The sequence below is a fragment of the Oncorhynchus kisutch genome, linkage group LG19, assembly GCF_002021735.2.
Source record: "Oncorhynchus kisutch isolate 150728-3 linkage group LG19, Okis_V2, whole genome shotgun sequence".
In the NCBI taxonomy this organism is placed as follows: Eukaryota; Metazoa; Chordata; class Actinopteri; order Salmoniformes; family Salmonidae; genus Oncorhynchus; species Oncorhynchus kisutch.
Genome location: NC_034192.2, coordinates 7,313,571 through 7,329,587, shown reverse-complemented (window position 1 = coordinate 7,329,587; position 16,017 = coordinate 7,313,571). Strand labels below are relative to the sequence as shown.

General features: G+C 43.8%; 1 protein-coding gene across 10 annotated transcripts in view; it reads left to right on the top strand.

Moving 5' to 3' along the window:
- Positions 1-14,927: 14,927 nt before the first annotated feature.
- Positions 14,928-16,017, top strand: part of LOC109864558 (myotubularin-related protein 5) — a 73,603-nt gene continuing 72,513 nt past the window's right edge. For 6 of the 10 annotated variants that reach the window (XM_031797379.1, XM_031797374.1, XM_031797380.1 and 3 more), the window contains exon 1: positions 14,929-15,184. In XM_031797379.1, coding sequence (XP_031653239.1) covers positions 15,130-15,184 — 55 coding nt within the window. In that variant the 5' untranslated portion in view covers positions 14,929-15,129. Of the gene's footprint in view, positions 15,185-16,017 lie in introns of all 10 variants that reach the window. The other 4 variants (XM_031797373.1, XM_031797372.1, XM_031797371.1 and 1 more) reach the window with 1 other exon arrangement.

Below are 16,017 nucleotides of genomic sequence, written 5' to 3'. Positions count from 1 at the left end.
GGTCAAAGACCTTCCAAGAACTTCCAAGAAAACGAGTTCAATGTTTGTTCTGTTAGTTATAGATATTAATATTTAAGATATATTTTAAGACAGATCCATGCTAATCCTGAACCAACCATTGATCAAAATGTTGTTTTATTAACAATTTCCCATACTATATGCCATACAAACAAATGGTGGCATATTCTCAAAATGGTTTTCTTAGACTTCTAACATGTGTTTTGCACCCCCTCCCTTTCCCTTCTCTCTTATCTTTGCCTTCAACACCAAGTAAGCCTGAGGGATAAGTATAGATACTTTTGGCCACACACCGGTGGCTACACGTTCTAAGTACTGCCCAATGTGCTATTGATACATAGCTATTTGACAGATTGCTTCATGATTATGCCACAAACATTTATTTATCCTACATTTTCCAGAAATATAAGGAAATATGACCTCACAAAGAGTACCATGTGACCTATGATAATGAGTAGTTACAGTGGCTATCATATAGCTTGATGCCACCAGGGCTACAAAGATCACGTGCAGCTAATTTGTTTAGGACATATTCCTCCTGTATACAATGAGTATGTTGTCATTTGTGTTTAGTAACCTTACTACAGCGTTGTAGATGTGTCAGTCACTTGTTTAGACTCGTATATCCTAAAACGGACTCACATGAGTCATAATTTCAATCCGTGTCCGTTGGGAAAGTGGGTGAGTCTGTATTGTCTCCCGAGCTTAGCAAGCATGAACACCTGTGCTCTATCCTGATTGTGACATGTTTTATTAATTAGGCTGCATAGTCATAATGTACATACCTGATCCACACAAAACACAGAGGAGAGTGACAGTTGAAGTCAGAAGTTAACATACACCTTAGCCAAATACATTAAAGTCAGTGTTTCACAATTCCTGACATTTAATCCTAGTAAAAATTCCCTGTCTTAGGTCAGGTAGGATCACCACTTTATTTTAAGAATGTGAAATGTCAGAATAATAGTAGAGAGAATGATTTATTTCAGCTTTCATCACATTCCCAATGGGTCAGAAATGTACATACACTCAATTAGTATTGGGTAGCATTGCCTTTAAATTGTTTAACTTGGGTCAAACGTTTTGGGTAGACTTCCACAAGCTTCCCACAATAAGTTGGGTGAATTTTGGCCCATTCGTCCTGACAGAGCTGGTGTAACTGAGTCAGGTTTGTAAGCCTCCTTGCTCGCACACGCTTTTTCAGTTCTGTCCACAAATGTTCTATTGGATTTAGGTCAGGGCTTTGTGATGGCCACTCCAATACCTTGACTTTGTTGTCCTTAAAAGCCATTTCACCACAACTTTGGAAGTATGCTTGGGGTCATTGTCCATTTGGAAGACCCATTTGCAACCAAGCTTTAACTGATGTCTGGAGATGTTGCTTCAAAATATTCACATCATTTTCCTTCCTCGTGATGCTATCTATTTTGTGAAGTGCATCAGTCCCTCTTGCAGCAAAGCACCCCCACGTCATGATGCTGCCACCCCCGTGCTTCACGGTTGGAATGGTGTTCTTCGGCTTGCAAGCCTCCCCCTTTTTCCTCCAAACATAACGTTGGTCATGATGGCCAAACAGTTCAATTTTATTTTGATCAGACCGGAGGACATTTCTCCAAAAAGTACGATCTTTGACCCCATGTGCAGTTGCAAACCGCAGTCTGGATTTTTCATGGTGGTTTTTGAGCAGTGGCTTCTTCCTTGCTGAGTGGCCTTTCAAGTTATGTCGATATAGGACTCGTTTTACTGTGGATATAGATACTTTTGCACCTGTTTCCTCCAGCATCTTCACAAGGTCCTTTGCTGTTGTTCTGGGATTGATTTGCACTTTTCACACTAAAGTATGTTCATCTCTAGGAGACAGAACACGTCTCCTTCCTGAGCGTTATGAGGGCTGCATGGTCCGATGGTGTTAATACTTGCGTACTATTGTTTGTAAAGATGAACGTGGTACTTTCAGGTGTTTGGAAATTGCTCCCAAGGATGAACCAGACCTGTGGAGGTCTCCAATCTTTGTCTCTGAGGTCTTGGCTGATTTATTTAGATTTTCCCATGATGTCAAGCAAAGAGGCATGCGTTTAAGGTAGGCCTTGAAAGACATCAACAGGTACACCTCCAATTGACTCAAATTATGTCAATTAGCCTATCAGAAGCTTCTCAAGCCGTGGCATAATTTTCTGGAATTTTCCAAGCTGTTTAAAGGCACAGTCAATTTAGTGTATGTAAACCTCTGACCCACTGGAATTGTGATACAGTGAATTTTAAGTGAAATAATCTGTCTGTAAAGAATTGTTGAAAAAATTACTTGTGTCATGCATAAACTAGATGTCCTAACCGACTTGCCAAAACTATAGTTTGTTAACAAGACATTTGTGGAGTGGTTGAAAAATGAGTTTTAATGACTCCAACCTAAGTGTATGTAAACTTCCAACTTCAACTGTACATAGTTATGCAACCATTATTTCAGAGAAAACAGACCAAATGTGTTGCCAAAGGTTGAGTGTCTCTCGCAGTTTAGGAGAGCCCCCTTGAGCTTCAGCTTGGGTTAATAAACTATAGATCTGGGGAAAGTAAATATAGAGAATATAGGTCTGAAACAGAGCACCCCTGAAGAATTACATACATTTTGTTTGTTAAGTCAGTCAGACAGTTTTCCACATTTTGAAATTCTCTCTCCCTCCACTCTGTTATGAATTGTGTTTATAAGCAATGTCCATTACTCGCCAAATAGTCTGACTTCTGTCAATTTCCCAATTTCTCACCCTGTACTGTTGTCACTGTGTGTCTTCCAGCAGTGTTGAAGGCTTTGAAGTCCTAAATTAGTCTTTATATTATAATCATTATAATAACATTAGTATCAGTGCCCACACAGGTAATAGCCACTAGCAGCCTAATCCAGCCTGGGCTGAAATTAAAGGATCCACTCCCTATAATCTATAATAATCTCTGGTGTGGTGTTATTTTCCCGGGGGGGGGGGGTTCATAACAATGACACAGTAAACCAATCAGGAAGTCAACTCACCTTCTTCTTGGCCTCAATAGGCATCAGTCAGGTCTAGCCTGTTACAGTGTTTGGTAAAAATTTACATTATATCGTAAAGCATACATTACCAATCTATAAGCATGTTATAAACATGACATTATAGCTACATAGAGCATTGTGATGTTCTAACCCTAATAAATGAGACATCTCCTACTCTGGAGATGGCAATTCAAATTTGACCAAAGGTGAGTTCCCAATCAAGATTTCTTTTAAGAGACAAAAAGTCCAAAAGTATATAATTTCACCCATGCAAAACCAAGAGATGAATATCAACCGCAAGGATTCCGCAATGCATTACATGTATCTGAATTGGTAACTGATTGATTCAAACTGAGGTTAGGATGTATTGGATATCAAAGCTGGACAGCTCTACCAGGATTTTGACCCATTTATGTAACAACGAGCAGGCATCATGTGACATCAGGCCTGTGAAGCAGTGCCCTCAGTATACTGATGAACAGAGGGGTTACCGCCTGGTTTGATCTCTCAATCATGCACTGGCGTTACTGGTTGTGTAATAATGTGGCAATTAGTGCCCATGAGTAAGTGCTCTATGCAGCACACACTGTTTGAAAAGATCCTCCAACTTTTACTCTCTCTGTCTTTGAAATGGACCGACAGAGCGCTATGATGTCCTGTCGAAACAATGTTGTGTTCAAGTGATCAAAGGACATGGACCTTTGATTGTGCGACACTGCTTTATATATATATATATATATATGTAATTTAAAACAACGAGGATAAACAGACTTATTTCCATTGTGGTCCTCATTTTCATGAATGCATGTGGCAAGTTTGGCATGTAGCAGGCAAAAAAAAAAACAGAGATGAAAATGTAAGGCTAATTAGTTATTTAGTCATAAAAACACAACATACAGTATACATACTATAGACAAAGGAACGCTATTTAGTCACAGTCACATTCTCACAGAGGCACACTATCAAATAACCAGGATTTCACCTTCCTTTAAAAGCTACACAGAGTGGGAGTAGTTTTAACAGAGGCCGACTATTCCACTCAGCAACTCTTTAGTATAAAAAAGTACCTTTCCCTGTCAGGCTTCTGAATCTATATATATACATATATATACATATATATATATATATACACACACACACACACACACACACACACACACACACACACACACACACACACACACACACACACACACACACACACACACACACACACACACACACACACACACACACACACACACACACACACACACACACACTATCCTAGCTTTAGTGTTATGATTGTGTGAATCTCTAACATGGGAAAAGAAGTCAGACAAATACCTTGGGGCTGCCCTATGGATGATTCTATGTAAGCCTAGTCTGTGTGACCTTTGACTCAACGGGCAGCCAGTTGAGCTCCTGAAACTGGCTCCTACCACTATGAGTACGTGGGCACAGATTCAACACCAGCTTAACAACTTGTTCTGGGCTATCTGAAGGTTGCTTTTTAGTAGATTAGTTAAGCCTTCGAACCATGAAGTGCTATTGTAACGTGGGGGAAATACACCAAAATATTTCATTCCTGTAGTCGTACTACGCCCCCTTTTAATATGCGAGGTAGGTCCTTGGGACTAAACTAAACATAACTGGTTCTTTGCATCAAAAAGTGGAGAATGGGAATCAGACAACAACAATTTATTTTCATCGTCACAAGAAAGGCACAATCTCTTGGCCTACGTAATATCCATATACCATCTTCAGCTCCAGGAGCGCCGTACAACTGTCCTACAAGACAGACTTCAATATCACACAAATAATACTATACATTCCATTCACATACTCAAACAGACAATAATAATGTGTTGCCACAGTCACGGAGGGCGTGCCCAGGGAGGAGAGAAAAGCCTAGGTGGAATATGGACGCCAGTGCCTAAACACACTACATGTACAATAAGTCCTATTTCTCATACTTTGTTAAAAACCACCATCACCACTCCCGCCCTCCCAAGGCAAGCCAACCAGCACTTAGTGAGGGGATCCACTGAATGACACAAACAGGAAGGGTTTTATACGAAAGGCGACACCCTTAAATAACAATCACACACACCTGGCACAGGCAGACCAACAAGAGTGCATTCAAAATAGGTAGACGGTTCTAACCCGTTACACTAGCATAGTCAAAATGAGTGCATTAGCTAGCCCTTTCTTACCTAGTACCTTAGTGGCCATACCTCCCCTCCCATGTTGCCATCTAGTGTACATTCTAAGTAATTGCCTGCTGTTTTGGCTGTGAGTACCTCTCCTGCTAGCTGTACCCTGATGCCTGAGGACTTGCTTAGTTTCAATTTAGACCCCAACAGAATTGCTTCTGTTTTGCCGAGGTTCAGAGATAGCTTGTTGTCTATGAATTGATTGATGTTAGTGAGCTCTGCACTCAGTATACTCTCCAGTGTGGTTTAGTTTTTGTGAGACACAAGGAGTGCAAAGTCCTCTACATACAGAAACAGGTGACATGAGCAAGCATCCTTTATATCATTAATGCACAGTAGGAATAACAGAGGCCCTAGCACGCTCCCCTGTGGCATGCCACGGCTTATGTGTAGCCTCGGAGGGCAAACCATTTACCTCAAACACTTGTTCCCTCCCCAATAAGTAGGACTCAACCCATTCAAGAGTGGTACTGCCCAACCTTCTCTCTTCTTGTCTCAGCCGATGTAACATTTTTGTGGTCACAGACTGTCTGATTGGTTGTGTAAACGTTCTGAAATTGCTACATGTTTTACTGTGATTTCACGGGAGCCCTTATAAACAGAGGCTCCCCAGGGCGAAACAGAACATATTACACACCATAATCTGTGTAGAAATCATTTGTGCTATTGTAACGTTTGTCGTCGGAAGGAGACCAAGGTGCAGCGTGGTAGGCGTACATTATTTTATTTAAATGTTCCACCAAGAAAAACAATAAACAATACAATGAACGAAAAGCTTTGTAGTGCAAACTACATGCACTCAAACAAAGACAAGATCCCACACTGAAGGAGGGAAAAAGGGCTGCCTAAGTATGATCCCCAATCAGAGACAATGAAAGACAGTTGATTGGGAACCACACTCGGCAAAACACAAAGAAATATAGAACATAGAATGCCCAACCAAATCACACCCTGACCTAACCAAACATAGAGAATAACAAGGATCTCTAAGGACGTGACAGCTATCTAATGTTGTGCACACAGGGGGGTCAGGGGATATGTCCCCTTATGGTTTCTGAACAGGAAGCACCACATAAACAAATTACAGATTTTTCTGAGATTAGGTGGCTGCGTTGCAAAACAGCCTAATCATACAAACAAACAACACCTGTGGGCTGGAGGAAGATTTATGGAATCTCCCAGAGTCCAAAAGTTTTCCTCTGTTTCTGAGAAAACTTTTTTAGGGATCTGTTAAGAGGTTTTCTACGGATATAGCACTTAATTTTCCATATATACTGTAAACAGTTACAGTATAACCCACTGGGCGCAGACATCAATTCAACGTCTATTCCACGTTGGGTCAACGTAATTTCATTGAAATGACGTGGAAACATTGTTGATTCAATCAGTGTTTTCCCAGTGGGTACCCAATACCTACTTTTCTTCCTTACACAGCAACTTGATCATAACTCAAGAATGATTTCTCAAATATTAATTTCTACTTTACTCCATCTTCCAACAATTCCATGTGCATCTATTCATTCACCCATCAATTCACTCATATGTTAATTTACTTCCTGCTTTTTCTGTCGTTTCACTTAGTTACAGTGCAGTTCACAGTTTGTGAGTGTCTGCACAGTACCAGAAACCTCACTGTATCTGGTTATCTTACAATTGCTGCCCCCTAGTGAACCTCCTATCAGTCGAATGTTCTACAGTGGAGGACAGTTACTGAGGCCAGCTGCAGAGGCACACATAGCTGAGCCCAGTGGAGCTTTGCCAAACACAAAGGCTTTGACCTCCAATGGGGCTGGGGACAGACCAGATTATGTCCCAGTTAGAAGATAAACATAATTTGTCAGCATTTTTTAAAACACAAGAAAACAAACATGATCAAATTAGGACTTTTTTGTAATGTCAAGCAGACCCTTGAACCCTAAGTATGAGGCACCATTAAATCCTCCATGAGAAATCATTTTGGAGACATGGTCTTTCCCACTGGGATGAGCATTCCTGTCTCCCCTGTGTGCTCACAGGCACCATGGCTCCCCACATCAAATGTGTTTACATTACTAGTTTGTAAGGGATTGGGGCACAACCAAGAGTGTTTGCGTGGATAGTCATCTCTCTCTCTGTTTGCATGGCTCTTGTTACCAGCGAGGGGCCGAAGGTGACGGGGGTTGGAGGAGATGGCCTGAGTGAGTCAAGGTTTGGCCCAGTGTGCCCATTTCATGGGCAAATGAGGGATCACTCCTCTGTGTGGTGAAAGATGGTAGCACAGACGGGGTGCTTGTTGCTCGGTGGGACCGTGGAGGCAGACAATAGTGGTGCTTCCAGAACTGACAGCGCCTGACTGGGCCCTTTAAAACTGGTGGCAGGAGAACAGGAGATCACAGTATCAAATAGCCAAACAAATAAAAGATTGATGATAGTATCATGGCTATGTACAGCGAGTTTACAAAACATTAAGAACACCTGCTCTTTCAATGATATAGACTGACCAGGTGAATCCAGGTGAAACCTATAATCCCTTATTGGTGTCACTTGTTAAATCCACTTCAATCAGTGTAGATGAAGGAGAGGAGACAGGTTAAAGAAGGATATTTAAGCCTTGAGACAATTGAGACATGGATTGTGTGCGTGTGCCATTCAGCGGGTCAATGGGCAAGACAAAACAATTAAGCGCTTTTGAATGGGTACGAGAGTAGGCGCTAGGCACACCGATTTGTGTCAAGAACTGCAACGCTGCTGGGTTTTTCACATTCAACAGTTTCCCGTGTGTATCAAGAATGGTCCACCACCCATAGGACATCCAGACAATTTGACACAACTGTGAGAAGCGTTAGAGTCAACATGGGCCAGCATCCCTGTGGAACGCTTTCGACATCTTGTAGAATCCATGCCTGGATAAATTGAGGCTGTTCTGAGGATAAAAGGGCAACTCAATATCAGGAAAGTGTTCCTAATGTTTGGTATACTCAGTGTAGAATAAAATAAGGTTAAACCTACTGCAGTTAATCTACTTCATGCATTCTCTCAGAGGCATGCTTGGTTCATTAATACATTTACTTACTGACCTGGCAATGACCATATGCAGGGGTTAAGTCTGTTTCACCTCCTTGAATGGACAGGGATTTTCAAAATACAACGTGCTTATAGTATTTTTTAGATATAGTAAATTCATGTGACCTTTAATTCACTTTAAATAAATGAACGGAAGAGTTCTTGCACCAGAGAGCTCAGGAGAGACATCTCTGACATCTCTACCTGCCCTGAAGCTTCTTCTCTGTATGTTATGAGTGAAAACACTAATAGTTACAGAGCAGGAATATAAAGTTTACTGTACACAAAGCTCTTTGCTACATTTCCTATTGGAAATTTTATCAGCATATCGATTGCGCAACCAGGGGTGGAAAGACCCTGGATCATTGTTACTCTAACTTCCGCGACGCATATAAGGCCCTGCCCCGCCCCCCTTTCGGAAAAGCTGACCACGACTCCATTTTGTTGATCCCTGCCTACAGACAGAAACTAAAACAAGAAGCTCCCACGCTGAGGTCTGTCCAACGCTGGTCCGACCAAGCTGACTCCACACTCCAAGACTGCTTCCATCACGTGGACTGGGAGATGTTTCGTATTGCGTCAGACAACAACATTGACGAATACGCTGATTCGGTGTGCGAGTTCATTAGAACGTGCGTTGAAGATGTCGTTCCCATAGCAACGATTAAAACATTCCCTAACCAGAAACCGTGGATTGATGGCAGCATTCGTGTGGAACTGAAGGCGCGAACCACTGCTTTTAATCAGGGCAAGGTGTCTGGTAACATGACTGAATACAAACAGTGCAGCTATTCCCTCCGCAAGGCTATCAAACAAGCTAAGCGCCAGTACAGAGACAAAGTAGAATCTCAATTCAACGGCTCAGACACAAGAGGCATGTGGCAGGGTCTACAGTCAATCACGGACTACAGGAAGAAACCCAGCCCAGTCACGGACCAGGATGTCTTGCTCCCAGGCAGACTAAATAACTTTTTTGCCCGCTTTGAGGACAATGCAGTGCCACTGACACGGCCTGCAACGAAAACATGCGGTCTCTCCTTCACTGCAGCCGAAGTGAGTAAGACATTTAAACGTGTTAACCCTCGCAAGGCTGCAGGCCCAGACGGCATCCCCAGCCGCGCCCTCATAGCATGCGCAGACCAGCTGGCCGGTGTGTTTACGGACATATTCAACCAATCCCTATACCAGTCTGCTGTTCCCACATGCTTCAAGAGGGCCACCATTGTTCCTGTTCCCAAGAAAGCTAAGGTAACTGAGCTAAACGACTACCGCCCCGTAGCACTCACATCCGTCATCATGAAGTGCTTTGAGAGACTAGTCAAGGACCATATCACCTCCACCCTACCTGACACCCTTGACCCACTCCAATTTGCTTACCGCCCAAATAGGTCCACAGACGATGCAATCTCAACCACACTGCACACTGCCCTAACCCATCTGGACAAGAGGAATACCTATGTGAGAATGCTGTTCATCGACTACAGCTCGGCATTCAACACCATAGTACCCTCCAAGCTCGTCATCAAGCTCGAGGCCCTGGGTCTCGACCCCGCCCTGTGCAACTGGGTACTGGACTTCCTGACGGGCCGCCCCCGGTGAGGGTAGGCAACAACATCTCCTCCCCGCTGATCCTCAACACTGGGGCCCCACAAGGGTGCGTTCTGAGCCCTCTCCTGTACTCCCTGTTCACCCACGACTGCGTGGCCACGCACGCCTCCAACTCAATCATCAAGTTTGCGGACGACACAACAGTGGTAGGCTTGATTACCAACAACGACGAGACGGCCTACAGGGAGGAGGTGAGGGCCCTCGGAGTGTGGTGTCAGGAAAATAACCTCACACTCAACGTCAACAAAACTAAGGAGATGATTGTGGACTTCAGGAAACAGCAGAGGGAACACCCCCCCATCCACATCGATGGAACAGTAGTGGAGAGGGTAGCAAGTTTTAAGTTCCTCGGCATACACATCACAGACAAACTGAATTGGTCCACTCACACAGACAGCATCGTGAGGAAGGCGCAGCAGCGCCTCTGCAACCTCAGGAGGCTGAAGAAATTCGGCTTGTCACCAAAAGCACTCACAAACTTCTACAGATGCACAATCGAGAGCATCCTGGCGGGCTGTATCACCGCCTGGTATGGCAACTGCACCGCCCTCAACCGTAAGGCTCTCCAGAGGGTAGTGAGGTCTGCACAACGCATCACCGGGGGCAAACTACCTGCCCTCCAGGACACCTACACCACCCGATGCTACAGGAAGGCCATAAAGATCATCAAGGACATCAACCACCCGAGCCACTGCCTGTTCACCCCGCTGTCATCCAGAAGGCGAGGTCAGTACAGGTGCATCAAAGCTGGGACCGAGAGACTGAAAAACAGCTTCTATCTCAAGGCCATCAGACTGTTAAACAGCCACCACTAACATTGAGTGGCTACTGCCAACACACTGTCAATGACACTGACTCTACTCCAGCCACTTTAATCATGGGAATTGATGGGAAATGATGTAAATATATCACTAGCCACTTTAAACAATGCTACCTTATATAATGTTACTTACCCTACATTATTCATCTCATATGCATACGTAGATACTGTACTCTATATCATCGACTGCATCCTTATGTAATACATGTATCACTAGCCACTTTAACTATGCCACTTGGTTTACATACTCATCTCATATGTATATACTGTACTTGATATCATCTACTGTATCTTGCCTATGCTGCTCTGTACCATCACTCATTCATATATCCTTATGTACATATTCTTTATCCCCTTACACTGTGTATAAGACAGTAGTTTTTTGGGGAATTGTTAGTTAGATTACTTGTTCGTTATTACTGCATTGTCGGAACTAGAAGCACAAGCATTTCGCTACACTCGCATTAACATCTGCTAACCATGTGTATGTGACAAATAAAATTTGATTTGATTTGATTTGATTTATTGCCTGCGGGTGTGTGCGTGCTCCGGGCGCCTAGGTACCGTGGGGGCTCGCTCTGTGGATCTCTGACCCCAGGGAAGTAGTGAGGAGGCTGGGCCTTGCAGCCTGGATCAGGGCCTCTTCTATCAACCACAGACTGGTCCAATGGCCTCAGTCTGTCCAATACTTTCATTTGGTTTGTTTTCTCAGAGTGTCACGCCCTGATCTGTTCCACCTGTCCTTGTGATTGTCTCCACCCCCTCCAGGTGTTGCCCATCTTCCCCATTAACCCCTGTGTATTTATACCTGTGTTTGTCTGTTGCCAGTTCATCTTGTTTGTCAAGTCAACCAGCGGGTTGCCTCAGCTCCTGCTTTTCCCCCAGTCACTCTTTTCGCGCCCTCCTGGTTTTGACCCTTGCCTGTCCCGACTCTGAGCCCGCCTGCTTGACCACTGCCTGAGCCTGCCTTCAGTCCTGTACCTTTGCCCCACCACTCTGGATTATCGACCCCTGCCTGCCTGCCCACGGCAGATAAACATCATAGGCTCAATTACTATTGTGTTTATGTATACTTAGATGGTATCTGCCTCCTTGAGAGGAAACATTCTGTATTATTGCAGCACTATAGATGTCAGTTGGATTGACATCCTGAACTACCCCTCTTCCTTCCACAGTGGGAGCACTGCAGTATATAGAGACCAGATTTGTACCTTTACCAGACTACCAGTACATCATAAAACAGTTCCCCTTTTCACTTCTATCGTCAGATACAATACAGTCTAAGACACTTGGGGAAGTGAAACCTTTTGATCGCTACTTTTGTCCTCATTAAGGGCATTTTCACGCTTGCTTTATCTCAGAGGATGAGCAATTGAACGCTGGATTCCCCACGAGAGCTATGATTTGCAAGAGGCCTTCAACCCACTTCCTGTCTGTTGGTTTGTTGGAAGGAAGTCAGGTGACTCATCGTATCCGGCCCGACAGGTCTTCTCTTTGTGTTCTGAGTGGGCTGTGTGTCATGAGTTACAGAGAATCAGTGACAGGAGGAGCTGACCCTCTCTGTCGCTGTCTCTGTCTGTGTGACAATAGTAATCGATGTAGGAACTGAGATCAGGAACAAATACTATAGCCAATTCTCTCTGCTTAAAAGTCCGTTTTCCCACGCTAATGGAGCTTTCAAGTGTAACTCAATATCAACTTGTTCATTTTGCTTTGTAATATTATCAACACACTACATAATAACAGTGTATGCACTCATGCCAGTCTGAGATCTTGCTATCTGTGCTATGTCTACCCAGGGCATGGATGCGCCTAACAGGGGAGACACACGAGCGGTGAGAAGGACCAGGAATGTCAGCAGCGCTGGGCTGGGTCGTCTTCAGAGGGGAGCTGGACATGGCACATAGTCTGGGTAGACATTTGATTAGCTGTTAAGGAGTCTAATGGCTTGGGGGTAGAAGTTGTTAGGAAGTCTTTTGGACCTAGACTTGGCGCTCCAGTACCGCTTGCCATGTGGTAGCAGAGAGAACAGTCTATGACTAGAGTGGCTGGAGTCTTTGACAGTACATCACTGGGACCAAGCTTCCTGCCATCCAGGACCTCTATGCCAGGCGGTGTCAGAGGAAGGGCCTAAAATTTGTCAAAGACTCCAGTCACCCTAGTCATAGACTGTTCTCTCTGCTACCGCATGGCAAGCGGTACCGGAGCGCCAAGTCTAGGTCCAAAAGACTTCCTAACAACTTCTACCCCCAAGCCATTAGACTCCTTAACAGCTAATCAAATGTCTACCCAGACTATGTGCATTGCCCCTCCCCATACACTTTTACGCTGCTGCTACTCTCTGTTTATTATCTATGCATAGTCACTTTAACTCTACCTACATGTACATATTACCTCAATTACCTCAAGTAACCGGTGCCCCCGCACATTGACTCTGTACTGGTACCCCCGTATATAGTCTCTCTATTGTTATTTTACTGCTGCTCTTTAATTATTTGTTACTTTCATTTTAAATGTTTACTTATCTATTTTTAACTTAACACTTATTTTTCTTAAAATGCATTGTTGGTTAAGGGCTTGTATGTAAGCATTTCACTATAAGGTTTGATTTGATTTGATTGGTCTTTCTCAAGGCATTGTGGGGGAACTTGATCAGTGTATCCATTGTAACTAAGGCCAGAAGGCTCTAGGTCGTTCTCTCAGGCCTTTCTGTATCTAGAACACCTTTATTTACTGCAGTTAACAGGGCAGTGAATATTGCTACCTTATAGCCTAGTGCTCAACCAGGAGAGCCAAGGAGATGGATCTTGTGTGTTTCCCTCCCTCCTGCCTACTGGCAGTTCGTCAAGAGAAGTTCAAGGCCATGTGTCTCATCAGCTGTAAGAAGCATAGACCATCCCCCTTGACCTGACTCACTACAGGCATAGGGAAATAGCATCACTCTATTGTCAACAATTATTTATCTACAGTATATGCTATCGGGTTGACACTGTGCTCACTGAAGGGGGAAGGTATAGGGGGTGTTTCTTGCCAACCACCCACAGCGACAGTCTATCATTCTAAGTCAAGGGGGGATACCAATCCTCTGGGAGAAGGAGAGAAGGCTATACAGAACAAAAACAAAAGACAAAAATGCTTAGGAGCCATGCCTGGTTTTTAATCCCGAGGTGATAGGTACTTTGGGTCAAAGGTCACAGTGCAGGAAGTGTTGGAATTTTCTCAGTGGCGTTACGATGTCGGCAGCCAAGGACAGCAGGCCGCACGGAACTGGGCCTCTGTTTCAGAGGATGGATAAATGTCATCTGCGCTCATCCTCCCTATCACCTAACGGTATTGCAAAATCACTGCAACGTTGTGACAATGTTGCTCTTTGTTCATTATGAGGCAAGAGTTTTTCTGTGTTGGGACTGCTGTATTTTAAAGGTGATATTGTTGAATGTAATACTACTAAGTGCTCTGTAGTTTTACGCTGGAATTTGACAAGGGCATGAATGTATTATGTATGTATTATGTATTATGAAGAGACAATGCGAGTGACACTTTTGGTTAGGATCACACTGGCTATTCACACAGAGGTGATGTTCTATTTCATCTCTATCTCTCTCATACAAGCATACTGTGTAAAACTGAAAATGTATAAATCCTATTTAATTCCGATTATTTTCTGTATAGGTCTACGTTACATTTCAACTATATGGGCTAACATCTGTTTTGACCACACACACTGCGAAAGCAGGCATTCCTGTGGGCTGTCCTCTGATCAGTTCTGGCAGATGCTCTGATTCCAGAGTATTTCAGCAATGACATGCGGGCTGGGGAACACTTGTGACAGATATGAGGAAGATATGGTCTCTATTTTAGATAACCAATATGTTGAGTGCACAGAAAGGTTATGATACAGTTTTGTCATTTTCACTGTAAAAAGTCAATTTGAGCTGTCAAAGACTTGTTTCAACGTGTTTATTTGATATGTTGATGTGCATTGATAGACTACATAAGGTTTCCCAAGTGTACCATGCCCTGTAGCCAAGATGTCATTGATGCATGCTAAATACACTAATTGTTCATAATCATTCTACCGCATATGGTGCATGTTTTCAGTAAGATAATTGTCAGCATCTAGCGAACAATGTGCTGCATTTCTAGGCAACAGTGGTTTAGTTTTTTTTTTACAAGGGATCAACACCCAACTACATTAATGGGACGTTGTGGGACATTCTTGCCTTGCGCCGCTCCCTGTAACCCAGTGCGCAGAATCATCACACTCCGCTGTCAGCGCAAGACATACTGACGGTATGGCGGCAGGATACAGCAGGAAGGATGCTACTGTCGCCCGTGATGTGTCTTTCGCCAACAGAATGTGAATGGAATATCGACGGTAAAGGGAAAGGATACCGCAATAAAGGCCTGTCTCCGTGAACTCCGAGATGGCCAGGCTCGCCGACTACTTCGTGGTGGTCGGTTACGACCTCGATAAGAGAGGTGAGTTTTGGGCTAGCTATTTTCTTAAGTGCTAGCTAGCTAATACTGGCGTATTAGCCGCGGTTCAGCCCTGGTAAACATGGGGAGGCGGAGGAAAGGGAGGCGGGGACGGGCCGGGACAAAACGGCGTCCCACAGTTGTGGGGTGTCTTATCCGGCAGGGCACTGAACTACAAATCGCGGATGTCAAAGGCCTCTCGAGATTAGCCCGCCGTCTGGTGTCATTTCAAACCACGAGGAAAGAGTTAATTTTATTTTATGTCATGCATAATTTTCATAGCCATATCTAGCTAACTAATAACTTAAGTGAACTTGCAAGCTAATTAGCTTGGTAGAGGATACTTGTTAGCTTGCTAGCTAACGACATGTTTGGCGGCGTTGGTTAGAGTAGATTTCTAGCTAATATGGGTTTATTAAACCAACTTGTTATTTAACTAAAGCGAAACCATTTTGTCACCTCTCGCCAAGCTAATAGGAATTACCTAGTAAAGCAAACGTCACACATTCGTGTCGAGATTTTACATGATGAGGTCGAAATTATAAGGACTAACTGGTCATTCTGAGAAGCAAAGCAAATATTTGCTTGATAAAAGCGTACTATTCTTGTGAACAACTAACGTATGTTTTAGAAATGGAAGTATTGTTGTTTTCTTTGTCTGTTTTTGTTTGTGGACTAACCTAGATGGCTTTGCCCCTCCCCAAGCCACTTGAACCAGAGCGGCCCGAACCGAGCCCCGTAGATGCTCAGTTTTCTTCCTGTTGTGTTTCGGACCGTTATCTGACGCTCCCCCCGGTTTGTGCGGTGTCCTAGATCTGTGCGGTATAATGGCCTGT